The sequence below is a fragment of the Hoplias malabaricus genome, unplaced genomic scaffold (assembly GCF_029633855.1).
Source record: "Hoplias malabaricus isolate fHopMal1 unplaced genomic scaffold, fHopMal1.hap1 scaffold_449, whole genome shotgun sequence".
NCBI classification, from domain to species: domain Eukaryota; kingdom Metazoa; phylum Chordata; class Actinopteri; order Characiformes; family Erythrinidae; genus Hoplias; species Hoplias malabaricus.
The window spans coordinates 1-17,402 of record NW_027101208.1 but is presented as its reverse complement, the minus strand read 5'-3'; the positions used below and the strand labels follow the sequence as shown (position 1 = coordinate 17,402).

The 17,402-nt window shown below is 42.3% G+C and overlaps 1 protein-coding gene across 1 annotated transcript; it reads left to right on the top strand.

Moving 5' to 3' along the window:
• Positions 1 to 410: 410 nt before the first annotated feature.
• LOC136685330 (NLR family CARD domain-containing protein 3-like) lies at positions 411 to 17,398 on the top strand (the record flags this gene model as incomplete). Its single annotated transcript, XM_066659349.1, has 8 exons — positions 411 to 625; positions 6,615 to 6,669; positions 6,919 to 7,120; positions 8,160 to 9,930; positions 15,782 to 15,955; positions 16,597 to 16,770; positions 16,923 to 17,096; positions 17,245 to 17,398. Coding segments are annotated over exons 1-8 (2,916 nt in total), but the record flags the coding sequence as incomplete, so codon positions are not given.
• Between the last annotated feature and the right edge of the window lie 4 nt (positions 17,399 to 17,402).

The window sequence follows — 17,402 nt, the reverse complement described above, 5'->3', positions numbered from 1 at the left end:
CAAACTGTGATATAATTGTAATAACATACTTGAGGTTTGTGCTATAACATGAGATATAGGCACTGTTGTACTGATCTTTAGGATGCTGCCTGTTGGTCCATACCTACGAATACAGCACACCAGCACCAGAATATCATGTAAAGCACTCCCTCTCATGTATTATTTCTAAAGTGAAACAATGTACAATTGGTTTGTGTTTTTTGTGATTATTCATGTAGGTGGAATACGTACAGTATCCCTTCCTGTGTTCTCTTACTCAATTTACTGTCCTGTTCACTCTGTTTAATATCCACAGGACTGAAACCCAGAGAGCAGATTCTCCAGTGTCCAGCTGTGTGTCTGTAAAGAGTGACCAAATCATGGAGGACCCTCCTACAGTCAGCACTGGGGGAGGAGAACCCAGCTGTGTGTCTATGAAGAGTGATCGGTCCATTAGTGATCCTCCTAAATTCAGTAAAGGAGGAGGAGAACCAAGCTGTGTGTCTATGAAAAGTGACCTGTCCATTGGTGATCCTCCTAAATTCAGTAAAGAAGGAGGAGAACCCAGCTGCGTGTCTATGAAGAGTGACTGGTCCATAATGCATCCTCCTGGTTTCAGCAGTGGATCTGTATCTTCTGATCTAGAGTGAGTTGCCATCTTTCAGTGAAGTGTAATCAGATTGGGGTATGAGGATTGTGATGAGTGAGTGAAAGTTATGATGAAGTGATGGCCTCATCACACACCACCCCAACAGTCAGTAAATCACACACAGGAACACAACAGCAGTCTCAAACATTAAAATGATCTAAATAAAATACTATCACTTTCCGCTCAATTAGACACTCCTACCTCGTTGGTCCACCTCAGACACAGTAGCTCATCTATTGCTGCACTATTTGTGTTGGTCATCCTCTAGTCCTGCAAGTTTTTTGTTTGAGATGTTTGTGATTTTCCTTTATTTAACCATTTTATTTTTTCTGTGATGTCCAATTCAATATCTGAAAAAACTTCTGGCACTGAATTTGCTGCTGTCTGCAATCTCTGAAGTGTGGAGGAGTTCATATTTTTGGACTTGATCCCTGTTTGTCTAATTGCTGACCAATCACAGTCATTGCGGTCTGCTTAGATGTGATGCTTAGTTATATTTACGTGCCCTACGGTGTAGGGTTCAGTTTGATGTGTGCTTTACAGTTCGACGCAGAATCATAAATTGGGCTTAAATACTCAGGAGACAGCAATCTCAGTTTGTTTAGCTGGGAAACACCTTGGGTTTATGTGATAGTTGATATAACATTCATTGTATATAATCTGCTCGGCATGGTGGCACAGCAGGTAGTGTCGTAGTCACAGTTCCAGGAACCTGGAGGTTGTAGGTTCAAGTCCTGCTCTGAGTGACTGTGAGGAGTTTTGGTGTGTTCTCCCTGTGTCTGTGTGAGTTTCCTCCAGATACTCCAGTTTCATTAGTAGGTGGATTGGTGACTCAAAAGTTTCCATAGATGTGAGTGAATGTGTGTGTGTTGCCTTGTGAAGGACTGGCACCCTCTCCAGGGTGTGTTCCTGCTTTGCACACAGTGATTCCACGTAGGCTTCAGACCCACTACCACCCTAAACTGGATAAGGGTTACAGACAATGAATTAATTAATTAATAGATTTAATCTTTGGCCATTTCTGTTGTTCATATCAGTGTCAGACTATTTAAAAATATTCTCTTAAAAGAATTGTGAAACAAGAGTGACACTAAAGGCTTTTCATCTACAATGCATTGATTAATCACACATCTTGTTACAAAAGTGATAATAGAACATAGGACAGAAATACATTGTGTAATTGTAGAACTACAAATTGCTCCTGTGTGGTCAGTGGAGCTGATAACATGGACAATGAGTGTAGATACAAGGTAGATGTTCCTAATTCAGTGATTGTTCAAACACAGTGGGGTGATTGGAATGACCTCTTCATTGTAATTGGAAGAACCGCTGAGAGGAACAAAGACCAAAAAGAGGAACCCATCCTCTTCTGGTTCATAACCAGAATTTCCTAATGTACACTTCTCTTGCTGTTAGGAGCAGACCGAGTAAGATTGTCACGATAACGGGGGGGACTGACGGAGGCGGACGCACTTGCTAAAACACAGTGACTTTATTGAAACACAAGATAATAATAAACCAGAGACAGACTTAGATAACTAGATAAATGATATAAGACAGAGAGACTTTGACAGATAGAGAGGGAACAGGACAGAGAAACCTAATAGGAGCTAAACAGACAGAGAAACAGACTCAACCTAGACATAGAACTAAATAGACAAACCTGGACACAGAGCTAAACAGAAACCTAAACAGAAAGAGCTAATGATGCTAAGCTAAGACAAAGAACTAGACAGAAATACTTAACAGAGACCTAGAAATCTAAACAAACACAGAAGCTAAAGCTAAAACTAAACACAGAGGGCTATAGCAAACACGACCGACAGACTTAATAACAGAATACGACAGAAATAGACAGACAGACCAGACTGAGTAACACGACACAGCAAAACTGGAAGGAACACTAATGACTTGGGGCATGAAACAAATGACCGACAAACAGGAACTAGACAAGGGAACTTAAATACATGACACAGACAAGACACACCTGAGACAGATAACGAGGGTAAAGGACAAGGAGGTGGAACAAAGGCAGGACATGGGCGGAGACAAGGACAAAGATACACGTTACAAATATATTCTCCTTTACTGAAGGTAGAAGACCTCAGCATTCACTAATTACACCAGATTCATTATCTGATACTGCTTAGCCAGTTCAGTGTTGCGGTGGGTCCAGAGCCTACCTGGAATCATTGGGCGCAAGGCAGGAATACACCCTGGAGAGGGCGCCAGTCCTTCACAGGGCAACACAGACACACACACATTCACTCACACATTCACACCTATGGACACTTTTGAGTCGCCAATCCACCTACCGTGTGTTTTTGGACTGTGGGAGGAAACCGGAGCTGTTTATGAAACAATACATAAAAAAAATAAAACTACATAAACAAAAGGTATTTGCCTTTATTATTTAAAGCTCTAGAAAAGAAAAACAATAAGACTTTTACCTAAAATACTAGTGTGTGAGTTAAATAATAGATCTCACAGAAACCTCTTTAAAATGTACATTGATTTGGAATATGAGCCCTGTAGTGAACTGAGCTGGTCTAATCTTCTCAGTCAATGATTGGACATATGAAGTTCAAATGAATTGGATTTCAGGACTGGTAGGTGGAGCTCCTTATCTAATTTTAAAGTGTTTTTTCAAATTTTGTTTTCTCAAAATTTTCATCATTCAAGCACATTGATTGATGGTGGTGCTATAGCAAGCATAATGCAGAGAGGTCCACATCTCCTACCCCATGTGATGTAGAAACAAAAAAGAAAAATTCTGATTTTTCTTGGGTCAGACCCTACAAAAAACTTCAAGGACCCCTGAGCTCTGCCCACTTATGTTTTGAGCTAATTTTTCATAATAAGCAAAAACACACACCCCAGCATTTACCCAATATTTCCAGAAAATTAAGTATTTCTCCAAGACAATTATAGCAATTACACACACTTTTGTGTGTAATTGAAATATATTTTTAAACAGTGCAGCAATTTCACCACCTTTTCTGTTTTCTCTACATACACTATTAAAACTATAGTCTGGGGGAGCGGATTCTAAAAGGACAGCAGCATTGGTGCTGTTTTCTTGCGAGGTGATAAGTTCACTGACTATAATTGATTTATATGTAAGACCTAATATTATCAAATCAAATCAAATTTTATTTATATAGCACTTTTCACAACAAAAAGTCGTCACAAAGCAGCTTTACAGAGATCCGGGTCCAAGCCTCCTATGAGCAAGCCAGGGGAAACAGTGGCAAGGAAAAACTCCCTCAGCACACGAGGAAGAAACCTTGGAAGGAACCAAGACTCATACGGGGAACCCATCCTCCTCGGGTCGACACCGGAGACACAACAGAGAACAGAACAGAAGTAAAAGTGAAATGATGACAGATGAAGGGGTTATAATAATATAAATGTAGTATATTAGTGATGATGGAGAAGCAGAAAAAAAAATGATGATGATGATGATATTAGTGATGTATGAGTCTGATGAAGGAGAAGGTGATCAGGGATTCTGTGTGAGTTAAAATTAGGTGCAGAGTTAATCTGAGATAAAACAGCATAGCCAAGCATGATATTGTAGATGAGACAAGGCCAGGATCTTGTACAGGATACACAGGGGCTCGATCAGGGCAACACCTGGAGAGCAGCAGGACATCTCAAAGCATGAGAGAGACAGGAGAAAGAAAACCAGACAAAGGGAACAAATAAAAATACAGAGGTTAGTAGGGTCATGGTAAAGAACGGGCAAATTTGTCCTGCGAAAAAAGCTTCCACGGGTCAGGCAAGAGAACCCAGCGACAGACAGCGTGTTGGCGGTTACTACAAAGCTAACTAAGAATGCTGTAGCTATGGTGATATGACAGGGTTAATACAGAACAGTGATAATATGAAAACCAGCTCAAACACTAATAGAGAAGGAGTAACCTGAAAGTGAATGATTAACCAAAAGCTTGTTTGAAAAGGTAGGTTTTTAATCTAGATTTAAAGATTGAAAGTGTGTCTGAGCCCCGAACACTAATCGGAAGGCTATTCCAGAGTTGAGGAGCTTTGTGAGAAAAGGCTCTTCCTCTTGCTGTGTTTTTCTTAATGCGAGGAACTAAGAGTAGATGGGCATCTTGTGAACGAGGTGTACGTGACGGGCGATAAGGTATGAGAAGTTCAGTAAGATACTGCGGGCCTAAATCATTTAAAGATTTATAAGCTAAGAGGAGTATGTTATAGTCAATGCGAAATTTTACAGGTAGCCAGTGTAGGGACGAGAGAACTGGGGTTATATGTTCGAATTTTCTAGCTCTGGAGAGCACCCTGGCTGCTGCATTTTGAACTAACTGAAGCTTGTGTAACGCTTTGCACGAGCTCCCTGCCAATTATCAAGATTAATAGCAGCATTTCTGAGTGAATGTATCTGAGTATCTGTACCTAGTAACAAGACTTTAGTTTTATCAGAATTTAACATGAGAAAATTTTGCATCATCCAGTTTTTAATTTCAGTTAGACATTCTGTTATTTTACGTAGACAAGCAACATCATTGGGTTTGGCTGATATATACAGTTGTGTGTCATCAGCATAACAGTGGAATTGAATACCATGCTTACAGATTAGTCTACCCAGTGGCAGCATGTAGAGTGTGAACAATACAGGGCCAAGCACTGATCCTTGTGGAACACCATATTTAACTAAAGTATTTTTAGAGGATTTATTATTCGGATAAACAAATTGATAACGATCAGATAAATAAGATCTGAACCAAGAGAGGGCAGATCCTTTTATTCCTACCAGATTTTCCAGCCTATCAAGAAGCATCACATGATCTATGGTATCAAACACTGCACTAAGGTCAAGCAGCACCAGAATAGAGATATAGCCCTTATCATGTGAAAGGAGTAGGTCATTAGTTACTCTTGTTAGAGCTGTTTCTGTGCTGTGATTTGGTCTAAATCCAGACTGAAAATCAGGTGGGGTGATGGTGAGGTAGAGATGGAGGATGGTGTAGATTGCTCATGCAGTTTCTGTGTCTCTGGTATCAGATACTGTAAAGCATGGCTCTCATCCAGTGATTCTGCACTCAGTAAGGGCAGGATGTTGTTGTTCTGAAGTGACAGAGTCCTTGGGTGCAAACAACTCTGCCTTCTCACTAGAGGGAAGATGTTGTGTCTCCGAAGTGACGGCAAAGTCCTTGGCTTTTAACTCTGACATGTCTTGGCTACTGGGAACAGGGAAGTTGCAGAAATAGAAAATCAGCAATTTGACACCGATTTAGTTGGTGTGCAGCCCATCTCACCTATTAAATTCTCTTTTCCCAAATAAACAGATTAAATTGGACAAAATTCAGTTCATTTGCCCTGCAGCTTTTTTGTAGCCATATGTTTAATGCAAGTATCCTGGAAAACATATTTATGCTCCTTGCAGGCAGCGGACCACTGATAGATAAATATTAATATTTTAAACCAAGCTGTAGCTGCTCAAACAGGAATGTTTTAAGCCTTGATTTATAAGTGTCTAAAGTCGGGGCTCTTCTAATATTCTCAGTCAGCTGGTTCCATTTAAGGTAAATATCCAGACATTAGTTTGCATTCAAATATGTTTATAAGTGTTTTTGCTGTAATAGCTATTGTCCTCAGTTCAGTCCTAACTGAAGATCTGATGAAAACTAAACAGATGAGATTAAGATGAGATTTTCAGAAATAGGAGCACACATGATCCACTGTTTGAAGATGAACTGATGAAGGAGTGGAATCAGGTGTGTTTCTGCTTTATTGGACTTAAAAGCTGCAGTAACAGCGCCTCTTTGTGGAGAAGATTAGACCCTGCTGATCTGTGCAGCTGAAATCTGTATGTTATAACAGCAGTGGAACCTTCATTATATATTTAGGAGTTCCTACTGAATATGGACCCAGAACAGTCTGAATAATTAATAATATCTGATGATGTAATGTATTGATCAGGTTCTCCACATTATTCAGTTTGCGTTCTGATTCTCCACAGAATCCAGAAGACGACTCCTGACAGGACCAGGAAGAATATGGAGTCAATATTCAAGGTGTGTGTGTAAAAGACTGGAGGTGTGTGTGTGTGTTCCAGTGTTGTTATTATAGGACAGTAATAAAGGCTACTGTTTATTCACTGTAGCAGTGTTATGATGGAGAGTGATGTAGAGTTTGGTGATGAATAGAATAATAGAATGATAGGATGAATTAGAATAATAAAATATAAATCATTATCACTTCCACCCCTCAGCTCACACCGCACTGTCTGATGGACTCTGTGTTAATATTTCTATTTTAATCAGGAGCTGGAGCAGAGAGTGATCTCTGTGGTGAAGAATCATCTGAAGAGGTTTATGAAGCTGCTGAGTGAGGATTACCCAGCATGCTCTGAGAGAAAGGAGGAAGAGGAGGAGGAGAATGTTGTTAGAGACGGAGTGATGAAGATCACACTGAATGTCCTGAGGAACATGAACCACACACACCTCGCTCACACACTGCAGAGCAGTAAGACTTCAGGATCCTGTCTTTACCCTTTATACACTTTGATAGAAACAGATAAAAGGATCATGATAATGTAACATTAAAGACATTGTCAACTCATTTTCATACTATTCTTCTGACCATGATCTTTGTGTTTAATTTTGAATGAGGTCTGAAGCTGCAAAGAGAGAACAATGCAGATTTTTATTTAGATAATTGTTAAGTTCATTTAATTCTGTTGTATTTTAGTGGGTGGGGCTCAGTTTGACTGATGTGACACCAGGTCTGCCATGTAAGCAATCAGAGTGAGTGACAAGTTATGTCCCTCCCCTCTATAAACATTTAGAATCAGCCTTTAAAGCCCCACTGGGAGTGGAAGAGAGTCTGGAATGGCTGCTGGAATGAAGCATCTGGACATCATTAACATCACTGCAGGATGAGGAAGCTTCCCTCTGCTAATGATGCTGCATTGTTTATGTTGCCATGAAGATGCTGCTGTCAATCATTCTGTTATTCAACTTGCAAATTCAACTCAGAGTGTTATGGCAATTGTCTAAGTGCCACCAGGAAGGAAAACTGAGCTCCAAAATGATACTCAGGTCTGAGGAGAAATCAGAGGAATAAAGACACAAAGTCAAGTATTCACTCCAATCTCTAGTTTATTTAGACATTCACAGCAGTATGTATAGGACATTTGTCACATACACTTGTCCTGTTACCATTCTGTCATTATGTCTCAGATTTCCCCAAGTCCCAGATTAGTCCATACAACTTTTTATTACCATCTTCACTCTCACTTCTCCATAGTCAGCATTATGTCCTGCAGAGAGTCAGGTTGAGTCACCCTGTCCCAAACAGGGTGCACATTAACAATTCGGATATTTTTCGGTAATTCTGTAACTACTATCAAAATTTCGGTAATTTTGATAGTATCTGACCGAAACTGGATGGTAATATAAGATCTGTACTTTCCTAGTATTTTGTATTGTGTTTATGATTAAACTAATGCTAAATAAAAGTATTAAACATGTATCTTACTGTGATTATTTCCTCTTTTTACTAGAACTGGCTCCTTCTTGTCATCAAAAGCTGAAATCAACCCTGAAGGAAAAGTTCCAGAAAATTAATGAAGGAGTCTCTAATCCTGGAAGCTCAGCTCTTCTGAATCAGATCTACACAGACCTGTACATCACAGAGGGAGGGAGTGGAGAGGTCAATACTGAACATGAGGTCAGACAGATTGAGACAGTGTCCAGGAGACCAGCAGCACAAGAGAAACCTATCAAATGCAGCCAGCTCTTTAAAGATAAAGCAATCAGAACTGTGCTGACTAAAGGAGTAGCTGGAATTGGAAAAACAGTCTCTGTGCAGAAGTTCATTCTGGACTGGGCAGAAGGAAAAGAAAACCAGGACATCCTCTTCATATTTCCACTTCCTTTCAGAGAGCTGAACCTGATGAAGGAGAAAAGGCTCAGTCTGATGGAGCTTCTTCATCAGTTTTTCAGAGACACAGAAGAATTAAAACCAAGAGACTATGATCTCTACAGAATCCTGTTCATCTTTGACGGTCTGGACGAGTGTCGACTTCCTCTAGATTTCCAGAACAATGAGGGATTGTGGGATGTAACACAGTCAGCCTCAGTGGATGTGCTGCTGACAAACCTCATCAAGGGGAATCTGCTTCCCTCTGCTTTCCTCTGGATCACCTCTCGACCAGCGGCAGCCAATCAGATCCCTCCTGAGTGTGTTGACCAGGTAACAGAGGTACGAGGGTTCAGTGACCCTCAGAAAGAGGAGTACTTCAGGAAGAGGATTAGTGAACAGAGCCTGGCCATTCAAATCATCTCGCACATCAAGTCCTCCAGAAGCCTCTACATCATGTGCCACATCCCAGTCTTCTGCTGGATCTCAGCCATGGTTCTAGAGAAAATTTTGGGTGGAGCAGAGGGTGGAGAGACACCTAAGACTCTGACTCAAATGTTCACACACTTCCTGACCTTTCAGATCAAACACAAAGAACAAAAGTACCAGGGAAAACAGGAGGTTGGTCCTCAGATAATGACAGAAAGTGTCCTGGCTCTGGGAAAACTGGCATTCCAACAGCTGGAGAAAGGCAATCTGATCTTCTATGAGGATGACCTGAGAGAGTGTGGCATTGATGTCAGAGAAGTGTCAGTGTACTCAGGAGTCTGTACCCAGATCTTCAGAGAGGAGTTGGGGCTGCACTTGGGGAAGGTGTTCAGCTTTGTCCACCTCAGTGTCCAGGAGTTTCTGGCTGCTTTATACACATTACTCTCCTTAATCTCCAACAACATAAATGTGTTTGAACCGGGCAGCACTGGATTTCTTTGTTTTTTCACAACGTACAAAATGTCAGAGATCCTGAAGACTGCAGTGGACAAGGCCTTACAGAGTGAGAATGGACACCTGGACCTTTTCCTCCGGTTCCTTCTGGGTCTCTCACTGGAGTCCAATCAGACTGTCTTACAAGGAATACTGACTCAGACAGGAATCAGATCTCACAGCAGAGAGAAAACAGTCCAGTACATCAAGAAAAAGATCAGGGAGAACCCCTCTCCAGAGAAAACTATCAATCTATTCCACTGTCTGAATGAACTGAACAATCACTCTCTAGTGCAGGAAGTCCAGAAATACCTGAACAGAGGAGGTTCTCTTGATGGAGTCAGGTTCTCTCCTGATCAGTGGTCAGCTGTGGCGTTTGTGTTGCTGAATTCAGAAGAAGAACTAGATGAGTTTGACCTGAGGAAATATAATCCATCAGAGGAAGGTGTTCTGAGACTGCTGCCAGTGATCAAAGCGTCCAGAAAAGCTGTGTGAGTTCATCATTAATAAAGGTTTATTATACTTTTAGATTTATTTTTGAATTTTCTGTCATTGCATGAAATTCATTTTCACTGTTTTTGCTGTCACACCATTTTCTCTCTGATTTGATCAGTCTGAACAGATCATGCTCTTTAACTGACAGCCACATGCAAAAGGATGATGCTTCAGGCTCTGACCATTAGGAAGTTTTTTATTCAAAGCAGTTTCATATTTGAACTTAAGGAATTGGACATGACTGTTTTACTGTGCAGTGCTGTACCACAAAAGACCCTATTATTCATTCCGAAAGAGCTCTATGCCAAGAGCCGAATTTTAATTAAAGATTTTATACAATAATAAAACGTGAAGTGAAGTTATGCTAATAACATAATTTTGGGAGTAGGACCATGCCCGAACTCCTCTCAGCCTATATATACACTGCAAATTCACGTAATTTCCGTGTCAGACAAACTATCCTCATTTAGTTCAGGAGACGGATCTCGACTCGACTGCTTCATGATGTCAGCTTGCTCCTCCGCGCTGGGTCATTCCTGCTGATCCCCATATTCGGAGCTGTGTTCGGCCTTTATCAAGCCCACTGAGCCTCCTGTTTTAAACTCGCTCCGGCTAAACAGCTATGGGACTGCCTGGTATCTGAAGTTACGCACGGCCGTTGTCACGCCTGCAACTGCTTCAACTATTCTATGGTCTGCTGTCTTACACGCTCCGGATCAGTGCTCTGTTCTCCTGCTTCTCCTCCCGCTGCATTCGGCTTCCCGAGTGACCCCCCACATCTCCCTTCGACGCTAGCGCAAGGCTTCGAGCCTCCCCTTATTTTCATCTCCGGCTACGCTTCTACGGGACTGCCTCGTGTTTTGGGGAATGCAAATCTACCGTAGTCACGGCTGCGGCTCCACAGCTATGAGCTCTACAGCGCCTTGAGACTCCCATTTCCTCCTCTCCGGCAGAGCAGCCTCTGCGTTCCAGCAATGTGCTCCGAAACAATGGCGTCGCTCACTCAGCTAAAGAGAGAAACCCGTCTGCCGGTGTAAGAATCCCCTGCGCAGCAATGCGATGACGTCACAACCTTCTATCTCCGACTTAACACACCCTGCTGGAGTATCCTTTGTCTTCCCGTTACCCTTTCTGGTTGTGTCTAAGCTGGAGACATTAGCCTCAATGTCTTATAGTCTTTGCTGTCTCACAGGTCGGTGCCTTAGAGGGCTGTTTTGATAATAATATAATTATCTGAGCTGAATTGGATAATGGCTTAGAATCTGCAATATTTATGCCATCTTCAATGCAGTAGTTTACCTACACTGCTTGCCAAGATGGTCCTATCTGAAATGTTGGGGGAAAAAAAAGCAGGCAGCATGTTTAAGCCCCCATTCCAAATCGGCTGCTCTTTCCATCTGAACACTACCTTGATTGACAGCATTGCACCCATTTAGACACAGCCCTCCGAGTTCTTATCCTCTCTCTTATCCTCTCTACGCATCATCCCACCCCTCCCTTTATCATCCCACCCCTCCCCCTTTTTCTTCCTCTACATCTGTCTCTACGCATCATCCCACCCCTCCACTTTTTCTTTCTCTACATCTGTCTCTACGCATCATCCCACCCCTCCCCTTTTTCTTTCTCTACATCTGTCTCTACGCATCATCCCACCCCTCCCCTTTTTCTTCCTCTACATCTGTCTCTACGCATCATCCCACCCCTCCCTTTATCATCCCACCCCTCCCCTTTTTCTTTCTCTACATCTGTCTCTACGCATCATCCCACCCCTCCCCTTTTTCTTCCTCTACATCTGTCTCTACGCATCATCCCACCCCTCCCCCTTTTTCTTCCTCTACATCTGTGTCTATGCATCATCCCACCCCTCCCCTCCTTTCATCATCCCACCTCTTCCCCCGTTGCAGCCGCAGCTGCATGCCTCAGACCTTCTAGCTCGCACCCCTCTATATGTGCTGCGGCGGGCCTGTCTCCTGTCCAGCGCTCTGACCACTCGACGCAGTCTACTCTTCGTAGGTCTACTCTACGCATCATCCCACCCCTCCCTTCATCTTCCCACTTCTTCCCCCATTGCAGCCGCAGCTGTATGCCTCAGATCTTCTAGCCCACACCCCTCTATAGGTGCTGCGGCGACCTGTCTCCAGTCCAGCGCTCTGGGCACTCGACACGGTCTATTCTACGATCTACTCTATGCATCATCCCACCCCTCCCTTCATCATCCCACCTCTCCCCCCATTTCAGCCGCAGCTGCATGCCTCAGACCTTCCAGCCTGCACCCCTCTATAGGTGCTGCAGCGGGCCTGTCTCCTGTCCAGCGCTCTGGGTACTCGATGCGTTCTTCTCACTGCATGGCTTCCTCATTGCTGATTAATTTTCTTTCCATCCTCTTCCCCTGCTGCTGCTCTATGCCTCATACTTTCCAGCTTGCACCCCCTCTAAAGGTTGCTGTTGCGGGCCTGCCTCCTGCCTGGCATTCTGGGCATTCTATGCAGATTCCTTGCTGCACAGCTTCCTCACCCTAGATTCGCTCCCATCCGATCATCTCATTCTCCCAGCCTCTACACCAGCAGCTTGCATACTTCATGGATGCTCATCCCAACCTCTTCAATTTGCGGCCACGCCATACCCTGCCTCTAACATTACAATTCTCATTTTTCTATTTAGGTGCTGCTGCAGACCCTCATGCTGACTCCTCTGCTGATGTGCTTCTCCAATCCTCCGGCTTCCAGTTTATACTCTCTTTTCAGATGCTGCTGTGGACTATCGTACGGGACCCTCCTCTGTGCTGCCTTGCTACTCACACTCTACAGCTTCTAGCTCCTGTTCTGTTTTCAGGTGCTTTGGTGGACCTTCATCCCCCACTTCTTGCTGCTGCACTACTCCGAGTCTCTGACTTTCCAGCTCATCGTCTTCCCGGGTGCAGTTACAGGTCATGTCCTAATCCTCTGCTTTGCGGCTGTCCCGCACCCCGCCTCTTCCTTTACAGCACACCCTCTCTCCTGATGTGGACCTTCATCCTAATCCCCTTCCCCTCGTGGTTTCGCTGCATCCTGCCTCTTCCTTTACAGCCCTCCTCTCTCATGCCACAGACCTTCGTCTCAACCCCATAGCTTTGCGGCCGCACCGCCCACCTCCAACTTCTCAGCTTGCACTGTCTCCTTAGAAACTGCTGTGGACGCTCATTCCTATGCCTTCCCCTCACAAACAAATGGCGCCCTGCGTCCACTGTACGGCTTGCACTCTCTCCTGCTGGATCTTACCTTTTGCTTCTGCTTGCAGCTAAGCTTTTCCTAGCGACTGCACCTCACACTGCCTCCTATGGTACTATTCATACTAATTCTTCCAGCAGCTGCAGGCTTTCAACCTGACCTCTCCTCTTGGCGATCATGCCACTCCAAGCCCCTAAGTTCCAGCTTATGCTCTCTTCTCAGGCCTTGGACCAGCCCCCCTACGCAGCACTCAGGCCCTTGACGCCACCTCAAATTCAATTCACCCTCTCACATGGAAGACCTTACTCTTTCATCTCTTGCTAGCAACAGCACCTCACCCTGCCTCCTATGGTACGGTTCGCACTGATTCCTCCAGGCGCTGTGGACTTTCAACCTGTCCTCCTGTCTTCACAACCACGCTGCTATCTAGCCCCTAAGTTCCAGCTTATGCTCTCTCCTTAGGTTACCTTGAACCAGCACTCAGGCACTTGATGCCACCTCTGGCACCTGTTTTTTCAACACCCTCTAGGCATCTTCGTTATCTTGTAGTCAACTTTCTACATTGCCACTTTGCTTGAGCTCCTCAGCACCTTTTGGATTTTTCTCTTTCAGAGTTTTCTCCTGTGTGACAAAATGCCTTCTCTTTATCTCGCATTTCGTGAGGTGCTGACCTTTTTGGGCTTCTTAACATGCCTCATCTGTCATCCCTCTAGATCACCATTCCGTTCTCGATTTCCTCTATGCCATTGGAAAGGCACCACCAGGGCACACCTGCCAACGAAGATTATCTCGCTTTATTAACACTGCCCCTCTGTAGTACTTGACTTCAAGGCTGCTAATAATCCACTTTCCACCTATTGTTGCCAGCCTCAGACCCCTCACTATTACCCAATCACAATCAATTACACTGAAGTAGAAATTGGACTTAGCAACACTCTGTCCAGTGCATGGTGGCCCCAGATAAATGTCACTATTATTGTTACACCGTAGCTTAATGACATTTAGCTGGTGATACGTAAAAATTCTATTATTAGTTGATCAATTAGATTTCTGCTAATGCGATGATCTTGTCCATCTTAAGACCAATTCTGACTCTATATCACTTTTTGCAATCATCACCCCTTTACCGATGCGTCATCTGAATACTCGAATTACCAGTCACAATAGAATTTCCATTATCATAATCAATAAAGGACATTCAACTTACTCATGCTATTTCTCTACCGTCTCACATGACACTCAGTCATACACCAGTTTATTAAAGGTAGTTCATTCAAAGACTCACTAACCCCTTCATTCACCTAAATGACACCAATCAAACCCTTGACCAGAGTACCTGAACCTATCCATTCTGTAGCACTTAATGACCAGCATTCCTGTACATTTTTTGGGGTCCGGCTTCATACACATTCATAAGCCGCCCGAACTCTTCCCCAAAAGACTTCTGAGTTCGCCTCCCCGTTTCAGCCTCTACGGGCGTGGTCTGTACTAGCAAACTGATGTTTCTAGGCACAGATTTATCTGGTCCCTCGAAAACACGTCTCCAAAGCGGAGGAGACAAGCACAGACAAAATGAGTTTAATATTTCCATGATCCACATTTAAACAGCTTCATACAGATCTGAACAATATATATATATATATATATATATATATATATATATATATTTAACAATGAGCTCTTATTTTTCATAGAAACACACCATACAAATTTCCACAAGTTTTCTATTCTCATAATATAGTCACAGGACCCTGAATTAGGAAGTTTCACACATTTTTCATTTCCAAATATTTTTACAAAACACATGGCCAGAGTAACATAAAAGTCACATGAATTCTGATCTGGCTGTTCAGACAGTCGCATTGCCACAGATCATATTTGGATTGAATTTCAATACCACACACGAAAGTGGCCCAAATAATTTGTTTTCACACAGCCACAAAAAAGGCATATCTGTGTCACATATGAAACAGATCAGATTGGAGGCACTTTTACATGCTGTGTGAATGTAGCCTTATGGTTGCCATGGTTCTACTAAACGATATATTGATTTTCTTATTCCACATGGTTGAGCTATTGTTTTCAAGTTTTGTCTTCTCTCTTGAAATGCATATGGTGTTTTTTTTCTGCCTGGTTGCGTTTACTGGCTTTTTGACATATTTGCTTCCTTTCCTGACTTACTGATTTTGATATTTCATATTAACATCTCTTTCCAAGAGATGTTTGCCTGCTTCTTTCTACTCCATGTTACATTGGCTTTAAAAAAAACCTTTTCAAAACACTGGGTAATTCAAATGACTTTGTAGTTAACTTCCATGTTACAAAATAATTATATTTTAAGGTGAAAAAAAGGTTAACAGGCTCTATTTAAAACACCACAAGTGTAATAAAAACACATCAAATACCAATTTATTAATTAGCAGCTGTCAGGATCGCAGGGCAGACTGAGAGAGGCAGACGACAAGACAAAGTAATGACAGCAGTAATTTAAATACATTTTAATGGAAAGGACCATCCAAGAAGGAAAAATCAGGTTACAACCATCCACAGTGAAATTTTTCTAGATGAAACAAGGAGCACATGGACAATACAATCACTCCATGTCATCTTACCATGTGCTGTGTTTACTCTCTTTTTACAGACTCACTGGCTGTAATCTCACCAAGGACTCTTGTGAAATTCTGGGATCAGCTCTACAGTCAGTAAACTCCTCCCTGAAAGAGCTAGACCTCAGTAACAATGACCTGCAGGATTCAGGGGTGGAGTTGCTCTCTGCTGGACTGAAGAGTTCACTCTGTAAACTGGAGACACTCAGGTCAAATATTCTGTAGAATCAGTCTAAAATGAACAAGTAGATTAATTCTAGTTAGTTTATTTATTGTCTTTTTATGTAATTAACACACTAACATTTAAACAAAGTTTAAAACATTTAAAAAAAGAGTTTTGACCTGAGGAAATATAATAGACTGCTGGCAGTGATCAAAGCGTCCAGAAAAATAAAGCAGAGTTCATCATTAATAAATGTTTATTATACTTTTAGATTTATTGCTGAATTTTCTCTCATTGCATGAAATTAATTTTGACTGTTTGATTTGGCTGTCACACCTTTTTATCTCTGATTTGATCAGTCTGAACATATCATGCTCCTTAACTGACCCCCACGTGCAAAAGGATGGTGCTTTGATCTCTGACCATCAGGAAACAGTTTTTTATACAAAGCACTTTCATATATGAACTCAAGGAATGGGACAGGACTGTTTTACTGCGCAGTGCTGTATCACAGAAGACTCTATTATTCATTCCGAATAATTCATTCTTTTTATGAAATTAACCCACTAACATTTAAACAAAGAAACATGTAGCTTCTGTTGTAAATAATGGGATAAATATGTTTTTTCAATTTAGAAGTTTTACTTTGTGTAATTTATTTCTGTTTTAATATTTCTGCCTTTCCAGAGTATCTATCTGTAAAATTGGTAGAAGATCCTGTGAAGCACTGGGATCAACTCTACAGTCAATAAACTCCTCCCTGAAAGAGCTGGACCTTAGTAACAATGACCTGCAGGATTCAGGAGTGAAGTTGCTCTCTGCTGGACTGAAGAGTTCACTCTGTAAACTGGAGACTCTCAGGTAGTGTCTGTAAAAAAGAAATCAGAAATTTTAACTCAAATTTCAAACGACATATCAATCCAGTGAACTTTTCTAGATGAAAAAGAGGCACATGGACAGTATCATCACTCCACGTCATCATACCTTGTACTGTATTTACACTGTTTTTACAGACTTGCTGGATGTAATATCACCAAGGACTCCTGTGAAACTCTGGGATCAGCTCTACAGTCAGTAAACTCCTCCCTGAAAAAGCTGGACCTCAGTAACAATGACCTGCAGGATTCAGGAGTGGAGCTACTCTCTGCTGGACTGGAGAGTTCATTCTGTAAAATGGAGACTCTCAGGTAAATCTTTCCATATATGTTTTTTTAATGAAAAGACATACATTTGTCAGAATTCGGTATGGTATGCAGAATTTAGTGATATGTGTATACTGTACTACAGCTGATTTTCTTTGCAAGTGACATGTTTTTGTTTCCCTCCTTTTTGCAGATTGTCTGGGTGTATGATTACAGGTGAAGGCTGTTCTTCTCTGGCTTCAGCTCTGAAATCAAACCCCTCCCACCTGAGGGAATTAGATCTGACCTACAATCACCCAGGAGAGTTCGGAGTGAAGCTGCTCTCTGATCTACTGCAGGATCCACACTGTG